Raw genomic sequence first — 20,461 nt, 5'->3', positions numbered from 1 at the left:
CTTCCAGTCTCGACTACTGTAATTCTTTATCATCATCGCGTGTTCTGACAAGAAGTAAAAAAAAAGATCACATTTCTCCTGTTTTAGTTTCTCTGCATTGGCGTCCCGTAAAATCCAGGATTGGATTTAAAATCCTTCTTCTGACCTCCAAAGCTCTAGATGGTCTAGCACCATCTTATGGTGAGCTTTTAGTGCCTTATTGTCCCACCAGAGCACTACGCTCCCACAATTAAGAGTTACTTGTGGTTCCTAGAGTCTCTAAAAGTAGAATGGGAGCCAGAGCGTTCAGCTATCAGGCTCCTCTCCTGTGGAACCAGCTTCTCGTCTGGGTTTGGGGGGCAGACACCAACACCACATTTAAGAGTAAACTTAAAACTCTCCTCTTTGATAAAGCTTATAGTTAGGGAGTGATGAGTCGCAGCGTCTGCCTAACTCGGCCCACCTGCTTCTCGTCATACTCGTCACATTCATCTACAATATAATCAATGATATAATAAAACTAGAGGGAGGCAGGGCAGTACACCCGGAGGGGAGAGTTCTAGCCTGACCAGCCTCCTCTCTTTACCCTGTCTCTCTTTGTTATGTTGTAATAGTTTTAGACTGCCAGGGCACCTCGCAGTGGGCCTACACAAAGTAGGTCTAGACAAAGTAGGCCTACGGCTGAGGCTGATGAGAAATCATTAGTTTGGCAGGTATTTGTTCATAAAAAATAATATTGGTCAAATCTAAAGGTGGACAGGTTGATGGTGCTAGTTAAGAAGTCAGTAGATAAACAAAGTAATTAAAACTCGCCCTGAGTGGAATGTGACTGACCCAAATTTCATGTCATCCAATAGTTGTTGGGATATTTCAGTATGGACAAAAAGGATGGACAGACAAATATTGCCATCCATAGTGCTATGGTGTTAGCATGGCTACAAATAAAAGAAAAGACAGATAATGGAACAGTCAACTGAACAAATAAAATAAATTATAAAAAGTCCAAACAACCGTTTTTTAAGGTCGTAGTATTTTTTTTAAATCTGACTACAGCCCTGCTATTAAAGGTCCCATGGCATTAAAATGTTTTTTTTACATTAATATGAGTTCCCCCAGCCTGCCTATGGTCCCCCGGTGGCTAGAAATGGTGATAGGTGTAAACCGAGCCCTGGGTATCCTGCTCTACCTTTGAGAAAATTAAATCTGGAATCTTCCCCTTATGAGGTCATAAGGGACAAGGTTACCTCCCCTTTCTCTGCTTAGCCCACCCATGAGAGAGAGACATCATTGCTTTCAAACAAGCGAAGTGGCAGTTGGTCGAGGCCACACCCCCACCCTCAACCTTGCCCCACCCCCTCCTTAAAAGCTACAGACTCAGAAATGGCACATACTAAGGAAAACTCATTGTACGACTGGCTCTAGTGGCTGGAATACTGTACCAAGGCTCAATTTTTGGAAAGAGACTTCAGATACAGTATTAGGGGACCACTAAGGTCTATATAAAAGAGACTTCAGATACAGTATTAGGGGACCACTAAGGTCTACATAAAAAAGACTTCAGATACAGTATTAGTGGACCACTATATATAAAAAGCATCCCAAAGAGTGCCATGTCATGGGACCTTTAATATATTTTTTTTTTCAAAAGACCTGATTTATTTTGATCCTCAAAGTGGTCATATGAATGGGGAATAATGATGGGAAAAATCAGTTACATATCTGCCTGTATTCATGCACTGAATAGCATAGGCATAAGTTTAGTGTTACTAAAGACTGTTGCTTAAAAACAGCTGGGAACAGGCTGCATGGTGTGACAGCCTCTCTGCTTTATGATTGGTAACAGGTCAGAAAGGGTACTGCTTGCAGTCACGTGTTTGACCAATGAGCGTGAAGGGTTGCTGCTCGGTCCCGCCCAGTTGCCAATCGTATCCAATCGGTGTGGAGCAGGAGAAGGGCCGACCGGCCACCCAGCAACACTCACCTATCGCAGTGAAAGGGTGATAGGGTTGGGGGTTGGCGTAGTCGATGCAGAGTTTTCCCCACATGTGTCTCCCTTCGGTCGGTGGAAGAGTGGAACTAAACAGTGCGGGGATACTTTAGACTGGAGAACGGTTCCATTTGGGTCTGAACTGTCCAGAAACGATGGACTCGCTGTTGTACTTAGCGGGCTTGGTCGTATTGTTCCTGTTGTGGATCAAAGTCAAAGGTCTAGATTACGTGATAGTTCACCAGCGGTGGATATTTGTGTGTTTGTTTCTGCTACCGCTCTCCGTTATATTTGATGTGTATTATTATGTGCGTGCGTGGCTCATATTCAAGATGTGCTCGGCGCCCAAACTGCACGACCAGCGCGTGCGAGATATCCAGCGACAGGTGAGCCATCATCATCATCATCATCATCATCATCATCGTGTGTGTGTGTGTGTGTGTGTGTGTGTGTGTGTGTGTGTGTGTGTGTGTGTGTGTGTGTGTCCTATACCAGTGTTGACATCTGATCATACATTGTCTGTTGTTCATATAAGTTGTGTATAATTGGTACAGTTCAGCTTATGATGCTCAGGCCTACTTAATAATAATAATAATGTATAATGTATTAATCCCACGAGGGGAAATTACAATTAACACTGTTGTTATTACACACAGGCCTGAATCACACACACATGTACCTATACTAATGGAGAGGTGTCAGAGTGGGTGGGGGGGCTGCACATGGAAAGGCGCCTAGCTCAAGAGCATTAATCATGTCATTATGACTTGATGAATAGAGGGAAGAGTCAACTATGTTACATTGGTTTTGCAAGGAATCATGGGTAGTGAAAATGTAATAGCAGTCCAGTGCATTGTGACGTAAAAGTTAAAGAAGAGTCTTACACTTAATTATTTAAAGATACATTTTCTGTAGCGCCCCATAGCTTATAGTCTTTGAAAACATCTGTAACATCATTGTCACGGCTCTTATAATTTCATAATCTGATGGTCGTCCTGTTAAAATGTGTTCTTGACGTGTATCTTTCAATACTAGTGCTGATTTCCTTGGATTTTGGGTTATTTGGGCCTGAAAGTTAATGTTTGGTGTAGCACCAAATGTGTTAATTTAACCAATCAACATGGTTCAATCACAACAACATAATGCAATGTACATTCCTACTCTGGAAATGAAGTCTCATGCATGTGTGTAGTGTTGTTTTCTGTCAGTATTTCTTCCACTGGAAGCATGTGAAGGCATATCGCTGTTTGACATCATCAAAAATAACATTTTGAAGTACCTACGATTTTACGTGCTGTGGTACAGATACAATTTATGAGAGGATTTATTTGTGAATTTAGGCAAACTGTGAACAGTCTAACTATGCTGAACATGCACCTAACACCTTGATTACCTAAAATAATTTGGTCAGGTTAGAGGAATCTGACCAAATTACAAGTACCAAAGCACAGATAAATCACACTAGCCACAGGCCTGGGAGAGTTTTAGCCAATCATGTGGACTTTAAAGGAATTATAAAGTAAAGACACATGCAGGCTCTCCGCAGTGGAATGATGAGTTGCAAAGATCACAAAATATACTTTGAGGAGTTCAAAAGGCCTTTGACCTCAAAGAATGTCCTTATTGGTGGATTAGTAAAATAAGGTAAATAGTCAGGTATACTGTGTAATCCTTGTCACTTAAGAGCTAATCATCCGTTCTTCTCGTTGTCATGTGTTCTGATTTCAGGTGCGTGAGTGGAGGAAGGACGGCAGTAAGACCCACATGTGTACGGGGCGGCCCGGCTGGCTCACCGTGTCTCTCAGAGTGGGGAAATACAAGAAAACCCACAAAAACATCATGATCAACATGATGGACATTCTGGAGGTGGACACAAAGAGACAGGTAGGAGGATTCAACAGACACTTTGTTTTCAGGGCTCACTAACATGCTGGACTAAGATGGGGAACATGGTAAATATTACACCTACCAAACATTTGCATGTTAGCATGCTTTATCAGGATATATCCTTTAACGCCCATCTAAAACAAACCTCAAGAACAACCTTTTTTCAAAAATTAGGAACTTCCTGTCTCAAAAGGATGCTAAAAAACTAGTCCATGCACGTGTAACTTCCAGTCTCGACTACTTGATGAAATGAAAATTTGAAAACGGCAGCCTTGCGTCTTTGTTTGGACGGCAGAGCCACACACTTTCGTATTGATGATGTCATCGCTAGAGCCCGACCTGTATCATTGGCCAATATTAGACATTTCCTAATATATCGGTATCTGCATTTCTAATGGCCGATTAAAAAATAATAATTATAATTTTAATATTATATGAGTGGGAACTCATAAAGAACTACAAATAACTAATGTTAGGGACCCTGTTTATGTTTTGTAACGCTATTCTGGATTTAAAAAAAATATATATATATAAATCGGCCAATACATAGGCATATCAGATTTTTAAATAACCAGATATTTGTATTGGTATTGGTCTTAAAAATCTTTTATTGGTCGGACGCTAGTCATCGCCACATCCCTATAACCTCTAGGCTTCAACCTCTTACCCCGCAACGACTTCTCATAACAACAACAATGGCGGACTACATGCTTGTGTTCCTGCTGGAGAAGATATTGAGCCTATTAGGGTTACTAGGGCAAAACATATACACACAATATATACAGCGTGCAAGCTTTATGCACATGCTCTGCCTCTTCTTCTCAGTTTTTTGAGGAATTTCTGTGATAGAAACAGCGCTCCCTATAGGCCTGGAATATGGAACAGCGCGTTGGTTACATCAAACTAAGCCTTCTGTGGATGATCCTTAGAATAGATGAAATACAGTTGCTCCATGCTTAAATATTCCACCTATCATCCTGTTTTTTGGGGAATTTCTGTGGCAGAAATAGCGCTATAGGCCTGGAATATGAAGTAGCGTGTTGAGTCATTCACAAATACCAGGAAAGATGGGGAGGGGTCCCCAGACCGAGAATGTGGCCTCGGCCTGGTTACAGTTGTGTTCATCATTTACTTTGCCTATGATAACTTTGTACTCACTAAAGTTACTGCTTAAATTGTAAGCCCAGCCGGCCTTAATCCACTTTATTTAAAGTAAAAATTGGCGTAATCATTTTACAGTGTACTATCTTTTTCTTCAAACTAAATTTGGCTGAAGTAGAATTATATCTAATATTTTAGTTAAAAAAGCAGAAATTATGAATTATTTTGACCAATACGTAAGATCAGAGAAACGTTGTCAGGAACGAAAGTGAAGTGAAGTGAATGAAAGTGATCAATTGTATTTGCAAAGAGTGTTGAATGGAATCCAATCCATTCTTTGTGGTAATTTGGTTGAAAATAAATCTAAATTTCAGAAATAGATTTTTTAAAGAGGTCAAATTTGACCCAAGGACAACAGGAGGGTGAGCTGTTACTCATTAAAATGTACCTGGCTGGATTCTGTATTGTCAACCTGATGGCGGATGTTTACTCAGAGTAATCTTTGTTTTTTTTTAGGTGGTGAGAGTAGAACCGCTGGCCAACATGGGTCAGGTGACCGCTCTCCTCACCTCTATTGGCTGGACGCTGCCTGTGCTGCCCGAGCTCGATGACCTCACTGTGGGTATGTAATTTGTATTACTCTGTATTATTTTCTGGGGAATGATCATAGAGTGGCATCATCTGTGTCTCTTGGGTTTCTAGAAATAGACGCACTGATGATTTCCACAGCTCATTGTTTAATGAGGCAGATCCTGCATCTCCCCAATCAATCACTGTATCCTGTTAGGAGCACCAGCGTCTCCTCTAATGCAGTTAGAGGATTGATGGTGGAGCTGGAAAGATGAAACTGGGAGGAAATGGCTGCAGTGTTGGAAGCACCCCAGGATCGGGTTTCATAATGGATTTCCTGATGCCATAAACTGTCCATCAACAATCTAATGTTTTCTCACAAGGCCACGTCTACATTAATTTATCCTCATTCCCCCGCAAGTACATACTCACTCTGTGCTTGTGTGTTTGTACGCTGTTGGGTGTCACCTGTGAGGATATTGAATAACTCAGAGCAAATCTTGTATTCTCTCTCTCTCTCTCTCTCCTCCCTCAGGTGGTTTGGTGATGGGTACAGGCATTGAGTCATCCTCTCATATTTACGGGCTGTTTCAGCACATCTGTGTCGCATTTGAACTGGTTCTAGCTGATGGGAGCTTAGTACGCTGCACTGAGGTGAGTATTGCGTATGTGTGCCGTAGGTCTGGGCAATATGGAGAAAATCAGATATCACGATATTCTTGACCAAAAAACCTCAATGGCGATATTGCGGCAATATTGTATTGTTGACAACTGATGCTTTGACAAAATATCTTTCCCACCAAAATCACACCAGTTTACTGTAATGCAGCTTTTAAAACAAGGAAAAGACAACACTCATGTCCTACCATGATATTACGATATCCAAAATCAAAGACCATATCTAGTCTCCTATCACGATATTGATTTAATATCAATATATTGACCAGCCCTAGTTTAACCAGTGATCCCCTTGGCAAATTCATAAATACTCCACAACGTGAACTCTCATTCCCGAGATGGGAAGTCTTTATGACAGCTTGTGAAGTCTGAGCTTTCAGAAAATTTCCACTTACGCGGTTGTGAATACAACAGGGGGGGGGCGTTCATATGGATTAGTGTCAGTAACACGAGCCCACTTGAAGGCTCGATAAGCACTCTTCCTCTGTCACATGAACACACTTGTAGCTGGGCTGGACCTTATGTTTAAGCCAGACCCTCCCCAGGGTTTCTTGTTATTTGCTTTGCACTCTCCCCTTGACTTAGGAAAAATCACAAAACCTTCCTTCCTAATTTTCAATCCTTTTACAATGCTAATACCCCAAATCAGTGTAAACATACTGCAAATAGTGCATCCTGTTAATGAAAGCACTCCAGCTGTTTTCTATTGTTGAACCAAAAAAGTAGAAAATGAACAGTTATTACCACTGTCACTGAATGAGCAGACAGGGTACAGGCTTCAGCTCTGTAATATTTCAGCTTTAGTAGCACAGATTGGGCCATGCTAAACACGCATTATGCTGTATATTATCTTTATGACACGTTTAACTTGACCGTAAGAATAAAATATTGTTATGCAGAATAAAGTGAAGGCAATCGTAGGCCAATAAAACCCTAATAGTGATAAGAATTCACATCTACTGTTTTTCAACACTGACTAGTGTCTAACTAGCAAATGCAAAATATAGTCCAGTAACTGAGACTTGGTTTTTGTGTTTTCCATTATGGTGTAACGCACCTTTTAGAATCCATGACACACAAAATGTTTTTTAAACTAATTTTAAAGTTTTTTTCACAGTAAATCATGCAGAAAACTGCTTAAATAAAAAGAAATCAGGAGCATGTAAAATTAAAGCCCCTTTAAAAACTGGGTGAAACATCCGCTCCGATTGGTCGGGCAGGTGTATGGGCGGGACTTCCATACCTGGGACATCTTATTTTTAAGACAAGACAAGACCAAGACTTTAAGAGTTTGAGACCGAGACCAAGGCAGGGCGAGACCGAGTTAGACCCAGATTTGTGTTTTGTGACGGCCAGGGCACTTTCTTAGGAGTGCATGGAAAGGGGGCAGGTAGAGGGGGGTTTGCAGTTAAAAATTTCAAAATAGATATAAGTCAAGTTATTGGTCGCATTTGTAAGTTTTAACACAATTCCCCAAATGCACAGGCAATTTAGTCATATCCCTGAAGTTGTGGTCTTGCCCGGTCTTGAAAAAGAATCCAGAGTCCTCTTTATCCAGGCAAAGTAAGACCTTTTAAAAATTGGTCTTGACCCTCATGTTGTCCTCGGGTCAACTTTGACCCGTTTTCAGTTTTTTTTATCACAAAAAATGGGCCTTCAAAATAAGCACTGAAATGTCAACATTATACATATCAAATAACTTTGTAAAAAAAGATTTAAAAAAGAAAAAAAAGAAAGTACCAACAACATTAAAAACGTGACAAAAGTGTCGGAAAAAGCGATAATAGTGTTAAAGGGTTTTTAGTGTTTTTTTTCATGGTTGATGGGAAGACAACACAAGGGTTAAGATCAAGACCAATCTCAAGTACTACAACACTGATATATATTTTATGTTTTCAAAGAGTCCCTTACCAGAAGAGAGCCAGACTAAGTTGGACGGCGTTTTTTGCCCCCAACGTCGAGGCAGCGCGGCAATGGTTATGTTTAGGGTTAAGGTTAGGTTAGGGTAGAACGCAGTGCCATGGATGGGCTCTGCGAGGGTCACGGGCACAAGGGGACCCCCGGTGTGATTAAAACACTTAAAATCTCCTTAAAAGACCTGGTTCGGTTCTTTGTTGAACTGTTTAAAAGAGGGCCGAAGGCTCAGAGCAGGGCCAGAGGACCACAGGACAGGACGGACAGCAGGAACATAAAACTTTAAATAAAAGGTCTCCTCCACTCTTGCTCAGCTCCTCTCCCCTCTATAATAAATAAAATTACAATAATTAAAATATATAATATACACTGTGAAATAGTGAAAAGAGAAGGGGGGGGGGAAGAAAAAAAGAAAAGTTAAGATAAATAAAACAAATAAAATATATAAAAGTTGTGTTGATAAATAAAATGCCCGGTGTCCAGTCTAAAAGAAATACAATTAAAACCTATTTAAATATATTAATATATATTATATTTGACATAATCACATTTAATAGTCCTAAAATACTATTTGAATTACTTGCCCCTAAGGATAAAAAATACACATACCATTAAAAAATTTAAATAAGTGCTTAAAAAAGTGCTTATATAGATAAAAAGTGCCATGCAATAATAAATAAATAAATAAATAAAAATAAAACATTTAAAATAATTCATAGGATAAAATCCCACTGTTAGAAGCATGCATAAAGGTCAGGGTTAAGGTTAGGGTTAGCTGCCTGGAAGGCGACGTTGGGGGCAAAAATCACCATCGAGCAAGTGTGAACATGTTATATAGGCCCCACTAACATGTTGTGTAATTGTCAAGTAAAGCCAGAAGAGCGGTCTCCTTGTGGTGCAGATGAAACGGCCGAAGCTCTGAGGCTTGCTAATGGTTTAGTTCCCAAAGCCAACATGCGAGGCAAGTAGCTTCACATTAAAAGCCCCGAAGGCAAAGACCACATTCATCACCGCATGATGAACGTGGCCATCATCTGGCCATAGACATGTACTTTTCGTTCTTGTTCAAATAGACAATTCATCTGTATGTCACCTAGGAGGAAAACCCGGACCTGTTCCATGCCGTCCCCTGGTCCTGTGGAACTCTGGGGTTCCTGGTTGCAGCAGAGATTAAAATAATCCCCGCTAAACCCTGGGTGAAGCTGCGCTATGAGCCGGTCAGAGGGCTGGAGAACATCTGCAAACGGTTCACTGAAGCATCGGAGGACAGGCAGAACTCGTTTGTTGAGGGGCTCCAGTACAGTCGGGATGCCGCCGTCATCATGACGGGAACAATGACTGACCACGCTGAGCCTGATAAGGTAAAATGTTTAGGAGGGCGTACTTGACTCATTATCACAGGTTATGTCACATATAACCTCCTCCCTTTTCCTCTCTGACATCAGATCAACCGAATCGGCCTGCACTTTAAACCCTGGTTCTTTAAACACGTGGAGGGCTACCTGAAGGGCGACTACGCAGGAGTTGAATACATCCCTCTAAGACAGTACTATCATAGACACACACGCAGCATCTTCTGGGAACTTCAGGTACTGACAGAATCACACAGAGGCTGTTTCCATGACCTTTAGGATTACATTAGGAAGTACTGTACTGCCCATATCTGCTTGTCATCTTATTCTTGATCACTTCTCTTAATTACACTCTAATGCTTTTTCTATGTCTTTTCTCACGCACACATGCCTGCACGCAGGGCCGCATGCATGCACGCACACACACACAACATTAGCCATTAGTCATTAGTGGGAAGGGCTTGGCATCCTTTGTTTTCTGAAACAGTAAATGGCTGATAAATTATGCATAGTTGTGGTTTGACAGATACCAACAGGAGCTGGCTCTGGGCGTTTGGGTGCTCTCTGTTTTTGAAAGGTTTTTGTAGACCGTGCAAAAAAAAAAAAAGTCAGGCAGAAAGAGAGTTGACCATCACTTTGATTACATCAACAATTTGTGATAGACATCATTCATGTGTTGGATTTGGAGATTTGAGAGTGTGTTGGAAAGTTGTGGCTGCCCTCTGCTGGAATATAAGAGTAGTACAACTGAATTGGACCCGTGTCTCATCTTTATTAACCTGGAACAGATATGGCAAATTATATGCTCATGTAAAAACTCAAGATTGTATAATAATGAAAAAAAACAAGATCAATGGATTATTTATTGTCCTTTTTTCTATGTCTTCTGGTTGACAGACCTAGTCCCAAGAAACAGAGAAAGACCGCAGATCCTCACATTGAGTGACTGAAATCAGCAAATGTTTGGCTTAATAAATTACTTGACTTATTAAAATAACCGATTCATTGTTTCAGCACTAGTAAGAACACAATGCATCACTGAGAGCCGTTTTGCCATTGTCGTTTAACCCGTTTGTGTACGTCTCTGTGTATATTTGTGTCCTTTCTACAGGATATTATTCCTTTCGGGAACAACCCAATATTTCGTTGGCTTTTTGGATGGATGGTTCCTCCAAAGATCTCCCTGTTGAAGCTCACCCAGGGTGAGACCATCAGGCGGCTTTATGAACAACACCACGTAGTCCAGGACATGCTGGTACCCATGAAAAATCTGCAGGATGCCATCACGCGCTTCCACCAGGACATCGACGTAAGGCTCAGATTTGAATGAAGCTTCTGTAAATGAATACCTGCTGTTTGTAGAAAATACTCCTGTTTGAACTCTTGCATGTGTTGTGTAATTTCAGGTTTACCCTCTGTGGCTGTGTCCATTCCTGTTGCCGCCAGGCAGAGGGATGGTCCACCCCAAAGGTCAAGAGGAGGAGTTGTATGTGGATATCGGGGCTTATGGAGAGCCCAAAGTCAAACACTTTGAAGCTAAAGCATCAACGCGTCAGCTGGAGAAGTTTGTTAGAGATGTGCACGGGTAAGTCTCAAATAATATGTGAAATGTAGCATTGGTAACTCAGGGGAAATCTTTGTAAAGATGTATGCATATATGTGCCATCTGCCTCCTGCAGGTTCCAGATGCTGTATGCAGATGTGTACATGAACCGAGAGGAGTTTTGGGAGATGTTTGACGGACAGCTGTATCACAGACTGAGAGACGAACTAGGCTGTAAGGAGGCCTTCCCGGAGGTTTACGACAAAATCTGTAAATCTGCCAGACACTGAACCCCATCACTGGTACCTGACCTCGGCCCTGTGCCGCAGATACACTCAGGCTCTGGCTGCAAGTCACGTTTGGTGTCAGCTTCTGGTTTGGGGAAGTTTCAACAAAAACAAAGATACTTTTAAGAATTAGAAAATAAGCTTTGCTCACACTACTACATGCTAAGGTGTTGTTTGTGGCAACTAAACTGTCTTAAGAGGCCCTTCTATCAATGTTGGGCAAGAGCACAAGTATCGTTATACTTTTGAGTATGATGAATGTAGTTTATTTTGCCCTTTTCTGTACACTTCCAACTTGTTTCAACATTCATGTCAATTCCATGTGATGCTTAACTTCCTATGTAACCTGTCCTTGTTGGGAGCATATTGCACCAAATAATTTCCCTTATTCTTTTTTTTGGCCTTATTTTATATTTTTCTCTCTCCATCTTTTAATAACTGGTCAGCCTTACCGAGACATTGAAAACATGACTCCCTGATTGGCGTCATAGCAATATTTAAAAATATATATAGGCTACTTTTGTAATATATGAAGAAAACAAACAAACTACATTGCTACCTATTTTAATATCAAAACCACTTATCACCAGGACCGTGTGATTGAATGAATGAATTAAAATTTCTTTTCTGGAATAAATAAAATTCTTGTGTTTTTCTTTTTTTTAAATATGACATTATAGTCCGTTTCTGTAGTAATTGGGGGAGCAATAGCCTACCATGTTGCAGTTATGGGTTCCGATAATATCCACAGCTGTCACGCAAATAGTCTGAGTAGATTTGTTTCACTATTTGAATAACAGCACAGTGCAAAGCACAGCTTTCCATTTGTTTTGTTTCTGTATCCTTCAACTTCTTTTAAATGGAGTCTGTTAGGAGCTGTTCGGGACTTTTTTCGAGAGCACGTTGTGACCATAGAAATACTATTGCGGTTACGCCTTCTACTAGCTAGCTATACTGACTTGTAAAATGTATTTGCAGCGAAGCTGTTATAGCTAATGTCAGCAGTTACGCATACTACCAGAGCCGAAGACATCTTCAACAAGCTGTCTGGAGTTATTGTTCAACGCAGGTAGGCTGTACTCAAAGACTTTTTACAATATATAGTCATAGAGTTAGACAACTCCTGTTTTTTAAAGATTAGTTATAAAAGTGACGGTTGCTAACTTTAAGCACTGTGAACTGCAGTGTTCTAGCTAAGTAAAGCTAACTTCCAATGTTAACTTAAGCTAACGCTAGCTGTTAGTCTATTTTTATAACCTGCTACACGGTGGTATTTTTTTGTACATAGCCTATAGCTAACGTTAGAGCTAGCAGATAGTAATAGCTGGCGTTAGCCTACGAAAAAGTTTTCGCAAAGGTGACTTTGAAGTTTTGGTGCTGCCTCGTAAGTCAACACGTTAAGCTGCTGTCGGGTGTTTTTGTTGTTCAGCACTGTTTTTAGCCTGTAGACTTTGGTAATTAGCCGGGTTAGTGAGTATCTGCGCATCTGCAGTTTTATTTATTTTTTCTATTGGTCTGTTTGATATCTGTACACTGAGGTCAAGACAACCTGGTTTCCTTTACAACAATGCGGACGTTTAATTTCAGGGTGTACACTGTCGGTGCTAGGTAACACTAACGTTACCCTGTTGGTTATTTTATCTACTTAGGAAACTGGATAAACTCCCCAGTAACAAGAGGTGTAAAGTTATAATCTAAAGATGTGGATGAGTACACTAAGTCTGCATAGAAGTAAACCTAAACATGTGGCCTGCATTTAAACTATAGAAGCTTTAACCCAGTTGTCTTACTATACCTTGCATGATTTCACATTCTTATTATACTGTATGTGATTATGTATTGTTTGCAGAGGCTTTCGAGTGGAGCATCAAGTGCTGACGGGGCTGTTTTTGGAGACTACAGTGGGGGGTGCATACTGGAGAAGAAAGAGGCTGGGCAGGAAGCATGTCCACTGTCAATGAGCCCACGTTCACAGTCAAGCTGCTGCAGCTGCTGCTGCTCTCCACCTACTGGGGAATGCAGATTTGGGTCACCTTTATTTCAAGTTGGTGGACACATACTATAAAAGTACACAATAAAGTTAGATACACACAGGAGAGAAAAGTAATGCTGTATTGACAAGACAATGTCAGTGTGCGTTTAGACCTGTATTTCGACTTGTCCACTTAAGTCGAATGTGAACAAGACATCAGTGAAGCATATTTTACTTGTTATTTCAAGCCTGTTTTTTTATCGGTCGCCTTTATGTCTACACCCAGACCCTAACTTGTTTTTGCTTTAGCTCAATCACCAATAATCCAAGGTCTACTGTACATGCTATCCAGCATAGTTGTATTATTAATTGAAAATGACCCCTTGATCACTAGTACATTGCAACATCTGACCTTCCTGCCAGTATTTAACCACACACTCTATGTTTTTGTCACATTCTATCGTGGTATTGCATTGTCTGCATTCAGGTCTGCAGGCTACTTAAAACCATAGAGAAGAATAGGCATGTATCAAGCATTTGGATTGATGTACAGTACGCTTCTGAAATTTTTGGGGAAATTCTGATAAACATAGTGTGATTAAGTCATACTAGATTTGGGATACCTTACCTCTTAATTTGATTGTGCAAATCAATTAAGTTTGACTTAATTAGGTTAGAGGTTATCAGAAATTGTTACTTTCAGTTTCAGGATATTTCGGTTCCATGTAAAAGTAGTCCCTGTTAGACCATAGCGAATGAGTGTTTTTTTTTAATGAATTAAGAGCCAGTAGGTGCCCTACAGTGCTAATGTGTGTTCTGTTTTTTGCTCAGGCTTTGTAATGGACAACCACCTGAACAGACACACTTATGGGTTTATCCAGAGTCGCCTTGTCCCATTCTACCTCCACCTGGGTTCAGCTTGTGCCTTCTTTAACCTCACTATCTACGCTGTGTATCATCCCAGCGACACGCTGAACGACAGAGAATCCTTCCAGGTGTGTTGCTTGTTCAACATCATCGCATTGCATTGAACCAATTTCCGAATATTTCTTAAATGTCTGACTCTACTTTCCCCACCAGATCTTCATCTTCTTTGTGTCGGTGACAGTCGCGGCTATCAACGCTCAGTGGTTTGGCCAAATGACATCCGAGATCATGGCGGACATGCACCTTATCGAGCAGGCGTGCGGACTGGGTCAGGACATCGGCCTTTCTTCGAACCGCGAAGCTTACGCCAAGCTGTGTGAGACGGACCTCAAATACAGACACCTCAGCAGTCGCCTGTGGCTGTACAGACTGCTGTCCTCCCTCTGTAACCTCTGCTGCTTAGGCTGCAACTTCTACAGCCTCTGTTACATCGCTGAGAACCTCGACAAACTTTGAGAAATTGTCAGTCTCACACACTCACTTTTAAATCTAAATGTACTGTGTATATTTTTGTACAAAACCAGTAAGTCATATATTTAATACATTATTTTTTGTCTCTCTGCCGTGAGATACAAAGTTAGGTGAGCCTTGTTGTTCTTGTGCTTTGGGAATTAATGAAAGGATACAAATGGCGTGCTAAGATTTTGGCCCTCGATTTGTCTTGCTTTTGAAACAAACGGGGCCACGAAAGCTGCATTTCTCTCCTTAAGGTCGTAAGGAGACAATCCAGTTTCTGGAATGAGTTACGTTCACCTTTCACCTAGTGTGGCTGACGCTAGTGGCAGCCTTGATACTTTCCCTCCACTATTACGATTAAGTACCTTTCAGGGACCTAAAAAAAGCATTGCAACATTAGAGATGTTTTGTAATTGCAGCATCAGAAAGATTATAACAGAATAGCTACATTTTTCCCATCTTTTTATGTGTAAGCAAAAGAAAAACCTCAAGATGTGCTCCCGTGCTGCTCAGTCCTGCTCTTCCTGTTTGGGTGTAGTGTAAATACTTTGTTCACAGTGTGGTGTCACAGGTTTGTCTGGCTTAACTTTATGATAACTTAAGTAAAGTAAACTGAAAGGTTGTACTATCTTGAGCTCTCCTGGCTGCTTCTTTTCCTATATGGTAAAGAATCAATTCTGCTTTTAGCCTTTTCAACACTTGTACCAGTGGTTTGTTTATTGGTACATTGGAATTATAATTAATTGGTGTTCATAAACAGTTCCAGTGTGTTGCCCGGTAATTATGTAGATGCTAAGATTGGTTGCACAGCAGGTTGATCTAAGTGTGAGAAAGAATGGTATGGTACAAAGTGTTGTTTAGACTTGCTGAGATGACGTGGGTCTATTACGACAATAGTACGGAGTTCCTAGAAAATCACGGTGGAAACAACTTTTCTAAACTAATTATATGTTCCTGTGTATTGACTTTTGCGTTACCTCACAAGTAGTCTCACATTGCCAGACCTATCTCAAAAGCGCGAGTATGATCCGGCTGAATGAGTTAAAGGAGAATTCCTTTACCTCTGTTGTTTGTAAATGTGGAGGTCTGTCAGTAGAGAGAAAAACCAAACCAATCGGTGCTGCCTACACCGAGTTATCCTGCTAGCGTTAGCACCCAACAGGATGAAACTGTGCAAGTTACAAACATGTTTTTAGCCTCTTAACATGTTTAAAATGTCATTAAAAGAGCCTACCCATGTGCAGTGATTCCTTTTGCACACACGGTGAATCAGACTGCTGTAGATGGGACAGACATGCATGAAAGTTGAGCTAATTCAGCAGTGTTTAATTCCATTGTTGAGAGGCAGTTAGAGAGCTTAGGGGCCGTCTGCAAACTACAACACAGAAAAGAGATGAAACTAAATATGTAGGCAATCAATTTAATGATTAAATAAGATAGTGTCTCCAAACTTACCTCAATCATAACTTATCTCCTGCTAGTTGTACTACAGCACTTACTTTAAAAAAAATAAGCATATGCTTTTTTTTGTTGAAAATATGTTTTCTGTCTTTCCAGTGTTGTAGTTTGTAGACGTCCCAAAGCATCTCCTTGCAGTATCAACACGGGAATTAAACACAGCTGAATTAACACAACTTTCATGCAACTTTCATGCATGTCTTTCTCATCTCCAGCAGTCAGATTCACTGTGTTTACTCAGAAAGAATCACTTCACATGGGGAGGCGCTTTTGATGACATTTTGAACATGTTTAGAGGCTTTATAACTTTTATAACTTGCCCTGTTTAAGCCTGTTGGGTAATAACTCTAGCAGGAGGATAACTCGGTGTAGGCAGCACTGATTGGTTAGATTTCTCTCCACTGACAGCACTCCAGATTTGCAAACAACAGAGCTACGTGTTGGAATTGACCAGAAATCGTCTTTAACATTCTAGTATAGCTGAAAAAACACTTTGGATTGTCTGTCTTTCTTTAAAAAAAATCACAATCGTTGTTTGTTAGTGCTGAGACCCAAATGCAGCCACGGTGCTCTTGCAAAATAGCTATAGATATAAAATAGAGCTAAAGGGGAGGAGACAGCCTGGCGCGCAGGATGTCAGGCTTTATACCCACACCCCTGTCACTAAGCATCCCAGGTTACCATCCTTGTAACCTTACAGTGTACCCCAGCTGAAAATGACATTATATATATATATATATATATATATATATATATATATATATATATATATATATATATATATATATATATATATATATATATATATATTTTTTTTTTTAAAGAATTTACAAAGCTGTTGGGTCTTTAGCTTGACTTTCTCACATGTTTTGCTCTGTTCTCTAACACCATGCACTGTATGTAAGTCATTATGTGTTATGTGGGGGACTCTTATGCAGCCATGATTGGAAATGAAGCCATATAATTTTTGAGTTGTACTCGCACTAGAGTTGTGTTCTGTGCAGTACTCTTTGCAGGTGTCGGATTTTATATATTTTTTGGGGCATAGTATGAATATCTTTGCGTTGTTTGTTTTGTGTGCAGAGAGGATCTGTGGTGTGGTCAACAAACCTCTCCGTGCTAATGATGACCTCTTTTTTTAACTTATCCTACTTCACCTAAGTAGCTTCTCAAGTGAAACTCTTCTATCAATATGTTTCTTCTTATTTTGGCCTGTAATACATGTCTGTTAAACCAAAACAAAAAATGCGATTAACATCAACTACCGGTGTGTAATCAGGGCAAAGGCAGCAGAATACAAATTCTGAAACAATTCTTATTGTTGTCTAGACCTAATTGATAAAAGTGTCTCTTTACAAATATATTGCACTATTACCTGGTTTTAAATTGCACACGTTTTTTTTGTTGCTTTTTAGCTTCGCTGATTTAAATTAAAAATGTCAATGCAAATCAATGTTTTGTTCATAAGCAAATAAAGTGTACAGTTGAATTTTAGAAGACCAGTTTACATTATTTGTGGATGTTTTTGCCAGTTTGTCAATGTTTGCGATACTGTGTTATTATTAATAATGCTGTTTTTTTACTGAATGGGTTTTCGTATGGGTTTTGTGCATACGACATTGACAACAGAAGATTCACTGCTTAAACGTTTGGCCAAGTTCTCCAGCTGGACGAGGTTGGTCAAGGCCATCGCTAGACTTAAGCGATGTGTCAAAAGGTTCAAAGGGTTGACATCAAGAACCAATGAAGCCAGCAGTCTGGAAGAGAGGGAAGATGCAGAACTTACCATTATAGGCATTGTCCAGAAGAAGAACTTTTCTGTGGAGATCCAAAGTATTCAATGCAAGAAGGAAATAAATAAAGGTAACCTGCAAAGGCTAAATCCTTTCGTGGATGGACGAGGCATCCTCAGGGTCGGAGGTCGACTAGAGCACGCTGATCTGCACCCACACATCAGGCACCCGGCAGTCTTACCAAAGACCAGCCACGTAACAAAGTTACTGATTGCACACTACCATCAGCGAGTGCAACATCAAGGACGTGGCATTACAATGAATGAGCTAAGGGCTAATGGTATCTGGATACTGGGATGTAGCCATGCGGTGTCATCCTGTATCTGTAAGTGTGTCAAGTGTCGAAGGTTCAGAAGTTGTACAGAGGAACAAAGAATGGCGGACTTACCTCGTGAACGTATGGAAACAACGCCCCCCTTTACATAGTGTGGGATGGATTATTTCTTGCCATTCTATGTTAAAGATGGAAGGAAGGAAGTGAAGCGCTATGGCCTGCTATTCACTTGTCTGTGTTCTCAAGCTGTGCACATAGAACTGCTGGATAATATGACGACCGACGCTTTTATCAATGCTCTTCATGCTCTCATTGCTTTGCGGGGAAACGTCCGACAACTTCGTTCTGACCAAGGCACCAACTTCGTTGGTGCAAGACGTGAGTTCCTGGAAGCTGTTAAAGAGACGGATCAAGAATCTCTACGGCAGTTGGGCTGCGAGTTTGTCATGAACCCTCCATCTGCAAGTCACATGGGTGGGGCCTGGGAAAGGCAGATCAGGATAATACGAAGTGTGTTGGCATCCATTCTAGATCAGGCATCCCAAAGACTTGACTGTTCATCTTTGAGAACTTACCTTTACGAAGTAACGGCAATTGTAAACAGCCGACCGTTAACAGCACATTTACTAAGTGATCCAGCTGGGCCACGGCCTCTTACGCCCAATCACATCTTGTCGATGAAGTCCTCCATAGTCCTGCCACCACCTGGAGACTTTGTGAAAGAGGACCTTTATCTTCGCAAAAGATGGCGAAAGGTTCAACACTTAGCCAATGAGTTTTGGGCTAGGTGGAAAAAAAGAGTACATATTAAATCTGCAACAAAGACAAAAATGGCACAAAACACGCAGAAATGCGCAGGTCAATGATATCGTGATTGTGCGAGATGACAATGCACCACGAAATGAGTGGAAGCTCGCCAAGGTCACGGAAGTGTATCCTAGTGAAGATGGACATGTGAGGAAGTTGCGATTGCTGAGCAGCGAGTCAGCACTGGATGGCCAAGGAAAGCGGCTTACAAAGCAAACTTACCTAGAACGGCCTATTCACAAGACGGTTACCTTGCTTGAAGCTGATTAATGCAGCCTTGGTTTTTGCTACCTCATTTAAGTCTCATAATCTTAAGTTTAATTTAATAAGAAATCACCAGTGATTTGGTGGGAGTGTAGCTGCCAGCAGAGACAGTTGCATAACTTAAGTTGAGTTTAATTTAATAAGAAATCATGTTTGAATGTACCATAGTATATTTTGTTTTTCTCTGCATTTTTTGTTTCTTGCTTTGAAGTGTGTGCGTGCTGGCCTGTTCATGTGGGTATATATAGTGGAACAATTGTGCGGCGTTTTTGATTGTTCCAGACATTCTTTTGCGTTGCACCAGCAACGGAGTAAGCAGTGCATGCCGAGTTAGCTGCAACTCTAACTAATGGCTTTACATTCCTTAAGTTTGAGGGACACGCTGGAGAGAAGTTTGTTACCGGGTTTTTCACTCCCCTATAGTTATGGCGGCCAATGAGTTATGTGTAGTATTTCTTGTGTGTAAATTGTCAGTTTTACTTATTTTTTCATGTGTTCTCTGTGAGAATATAATTGTGTAATTTATGTGATTTCTATATTATGTATTTAGTTCTCACGGCATGTTTGATGACATCCAGGAAGACCAACCTACATATACTGTAAGTTGTCTGAAGACTGATGAAAAAAAGTTGTATCGTATGTCAAAAAATTTAATGCGACAGTTTATCAGCTGCACAATGACCCTCTAGCTGCGGACATTGAGTAGGCTATAAAGAGCTTATGCCATGTACCCAAAATATATGTAAGACTATCTTTTTTTGACATAACCTTTTGACTTTTTTTTTGGCATACTATACTATGGCTCTTTTATTATTTTTTCAATATACAGTATTATGATTGTTTTTTGACATACTATACTATTACATTTTATGACATTCTTTTTTATATGACTTATTTTTATTACTTTTTTGCGACAAATGATATTAAAACCTTTTTGACCTAGTAAAATATGACTTTTTTTGACATACCAAACATGACTTTTGTCAAACTATGACTTATTGAATTTTTTTGACTTATTATATAGACTTTTTTTTTTTTTAGTTTTTAAGACAATGTATACCAAGACCGTTTTCGAGATACTAGAAAATGAAGTTTTATGGCCTTTTTTGACATAATAAACTATAACTTTCTTCAACATACTATACTATGACATTTCGACATACTGTACTATGACTTTCTTCAACATACTATACTATGACATTTTAGGACTTT

At 40.3% G+C, this 20,461-nt stretch overlaps 2 protein-coding genes across 3 annotated transcripts; both read left to right on the top strand.

Moving 5' to 3' along the window:
• The first annotated feature begins 1,957 nt into the window (after window positions 1-1,957).
• Window positions 1,958-11,413, top strand: dhcr24 (24-dehydrocholesterol reductase). Its single transcript, XM_034880934.1, has 9 exons — window positions 1,958-2,352; window positions 3,695-3,850; window positions 5,471-5,576; window positions 6,060-6,178; window positions 9,214-9,477; window positions 9,562-9,705; window positions 10,580-10,777; window positions 10,875-11,053; window positions 11,148-11,413. Exons 1-9 carry the CDS (start codon window positions 2,122-2,124, stop codon window positions 11,299-11,301), a joined length of 1,551 nt encoding a protein of 516 aa, XP_034736825.1. The 5' UTR covers window positions 1,958-2,121; the 3' UTR covers window positions 11,302-11,413.
• Window positions 11,414-12,047: 634 nt separating this feature from the next.
• Window positions 12,048-15,779, top strand: si:ch211-121a2.4 (transmembrane protein 205). Of its 2 annotated transcripts, XM_034880969.1 has the most exons (4): window positions 12,052-12,367; window positions 13,148-13,342; window positions 14,102-14,265; window positions 14,351-15,777. In XM_034880969.1, exons 2-4 carry the CDS (start codon window positions 13,243-13,245, stop codon window positions 14,651-14,653), a joined length of 567 nt encoding a protein of 188 aa, XP_034736860.1. In that variant the 5' UTR covers window positions 12,052-12,367; window positions 13,148-13,242; the 3' UTR covers window positions 14,654-15,777. The 2 variants fall into 2 exon arrangements, with proteins under 2 accessions (XP_034736861.1, XP_034736860.1); XM_034880970.1 differs by lacking the exon at window positions 13,148-13,342 and having other exon boundaries at window positions 12,048-12,367; window positions 14,351-15,779.
• Window positions 15,780-20,461: the final 4,682 nt, after the last annotated feature.

Source organism: Etheostoma cragini, chromosome 9 (assembly GCF_013103735.1).
Source record: "Etheostoma cragini isolate CJK2018 chromosome 9, CSU_Ecrag_1.0, whole genome shotgun sequence".
NCBI lineage: Eukaryota > Metazoa > Chordata > Actinopteri > Perciformes > Percidae > Etheostoma > Etheostoma cragini.
Note: the sequence above shows the minus strand (reverse complement) of the source record. Positions and strands in the feature narration are given on the sequence as shown.

What these genes read in the sequence shown, in the direction of transcription:
- dhcr24 (XM_034880934.1), top strand. Translation starts at nt 2,122, where the DNA reads ATGGACTCGCTGTTGTACTTAGCGGGCTTGGTCGTATTGTTCCTGTTG. An exon ending in AGGTGGACACAAAGAGACAG is followed by an intron (nt 3,851 to 5,470) that starts GTAGGAGGATTC and finishes GTTTTTTTTTAG; the next exon opens with GTGGTGAGAGTAGAACCGCT. An exon ending in GCATCTTCTGGGAACTTCAG is followed by an intron (nt 9,706 to 10,579) that starts GTACTGACAGAA and finishes TCCTTTCTACAG; the next exon opens with GATATTATTCCTTTCGGGAA.
- si:ch211-121a2.4 (XM_034880969.1), top strand. Translation starts at nt 13,243, where the DNA reads ATGTCCACTGTCAATGAGCCCACGTTCACAGTCAAGCTGCTGCAGCTG. An exon ending in TTGGGTCACCTTTATTTCAA is followed by an intron (nt 13,343 to 14,101) that starts GTTGGTGGACAC and finishes TTTTTTGCTCAG; the next exon opens with GCTTTGTAATGGACAACCAC. An exon ending in ACGACAGAGAATCCTTCCAG is followed by an intron (nt 14,266 to 14,350) that starts GTGTGTTGCTTG and finishes TTTCCCCACCAG; the next exon opens with ATCTTCATCTTCTTTGTGTC.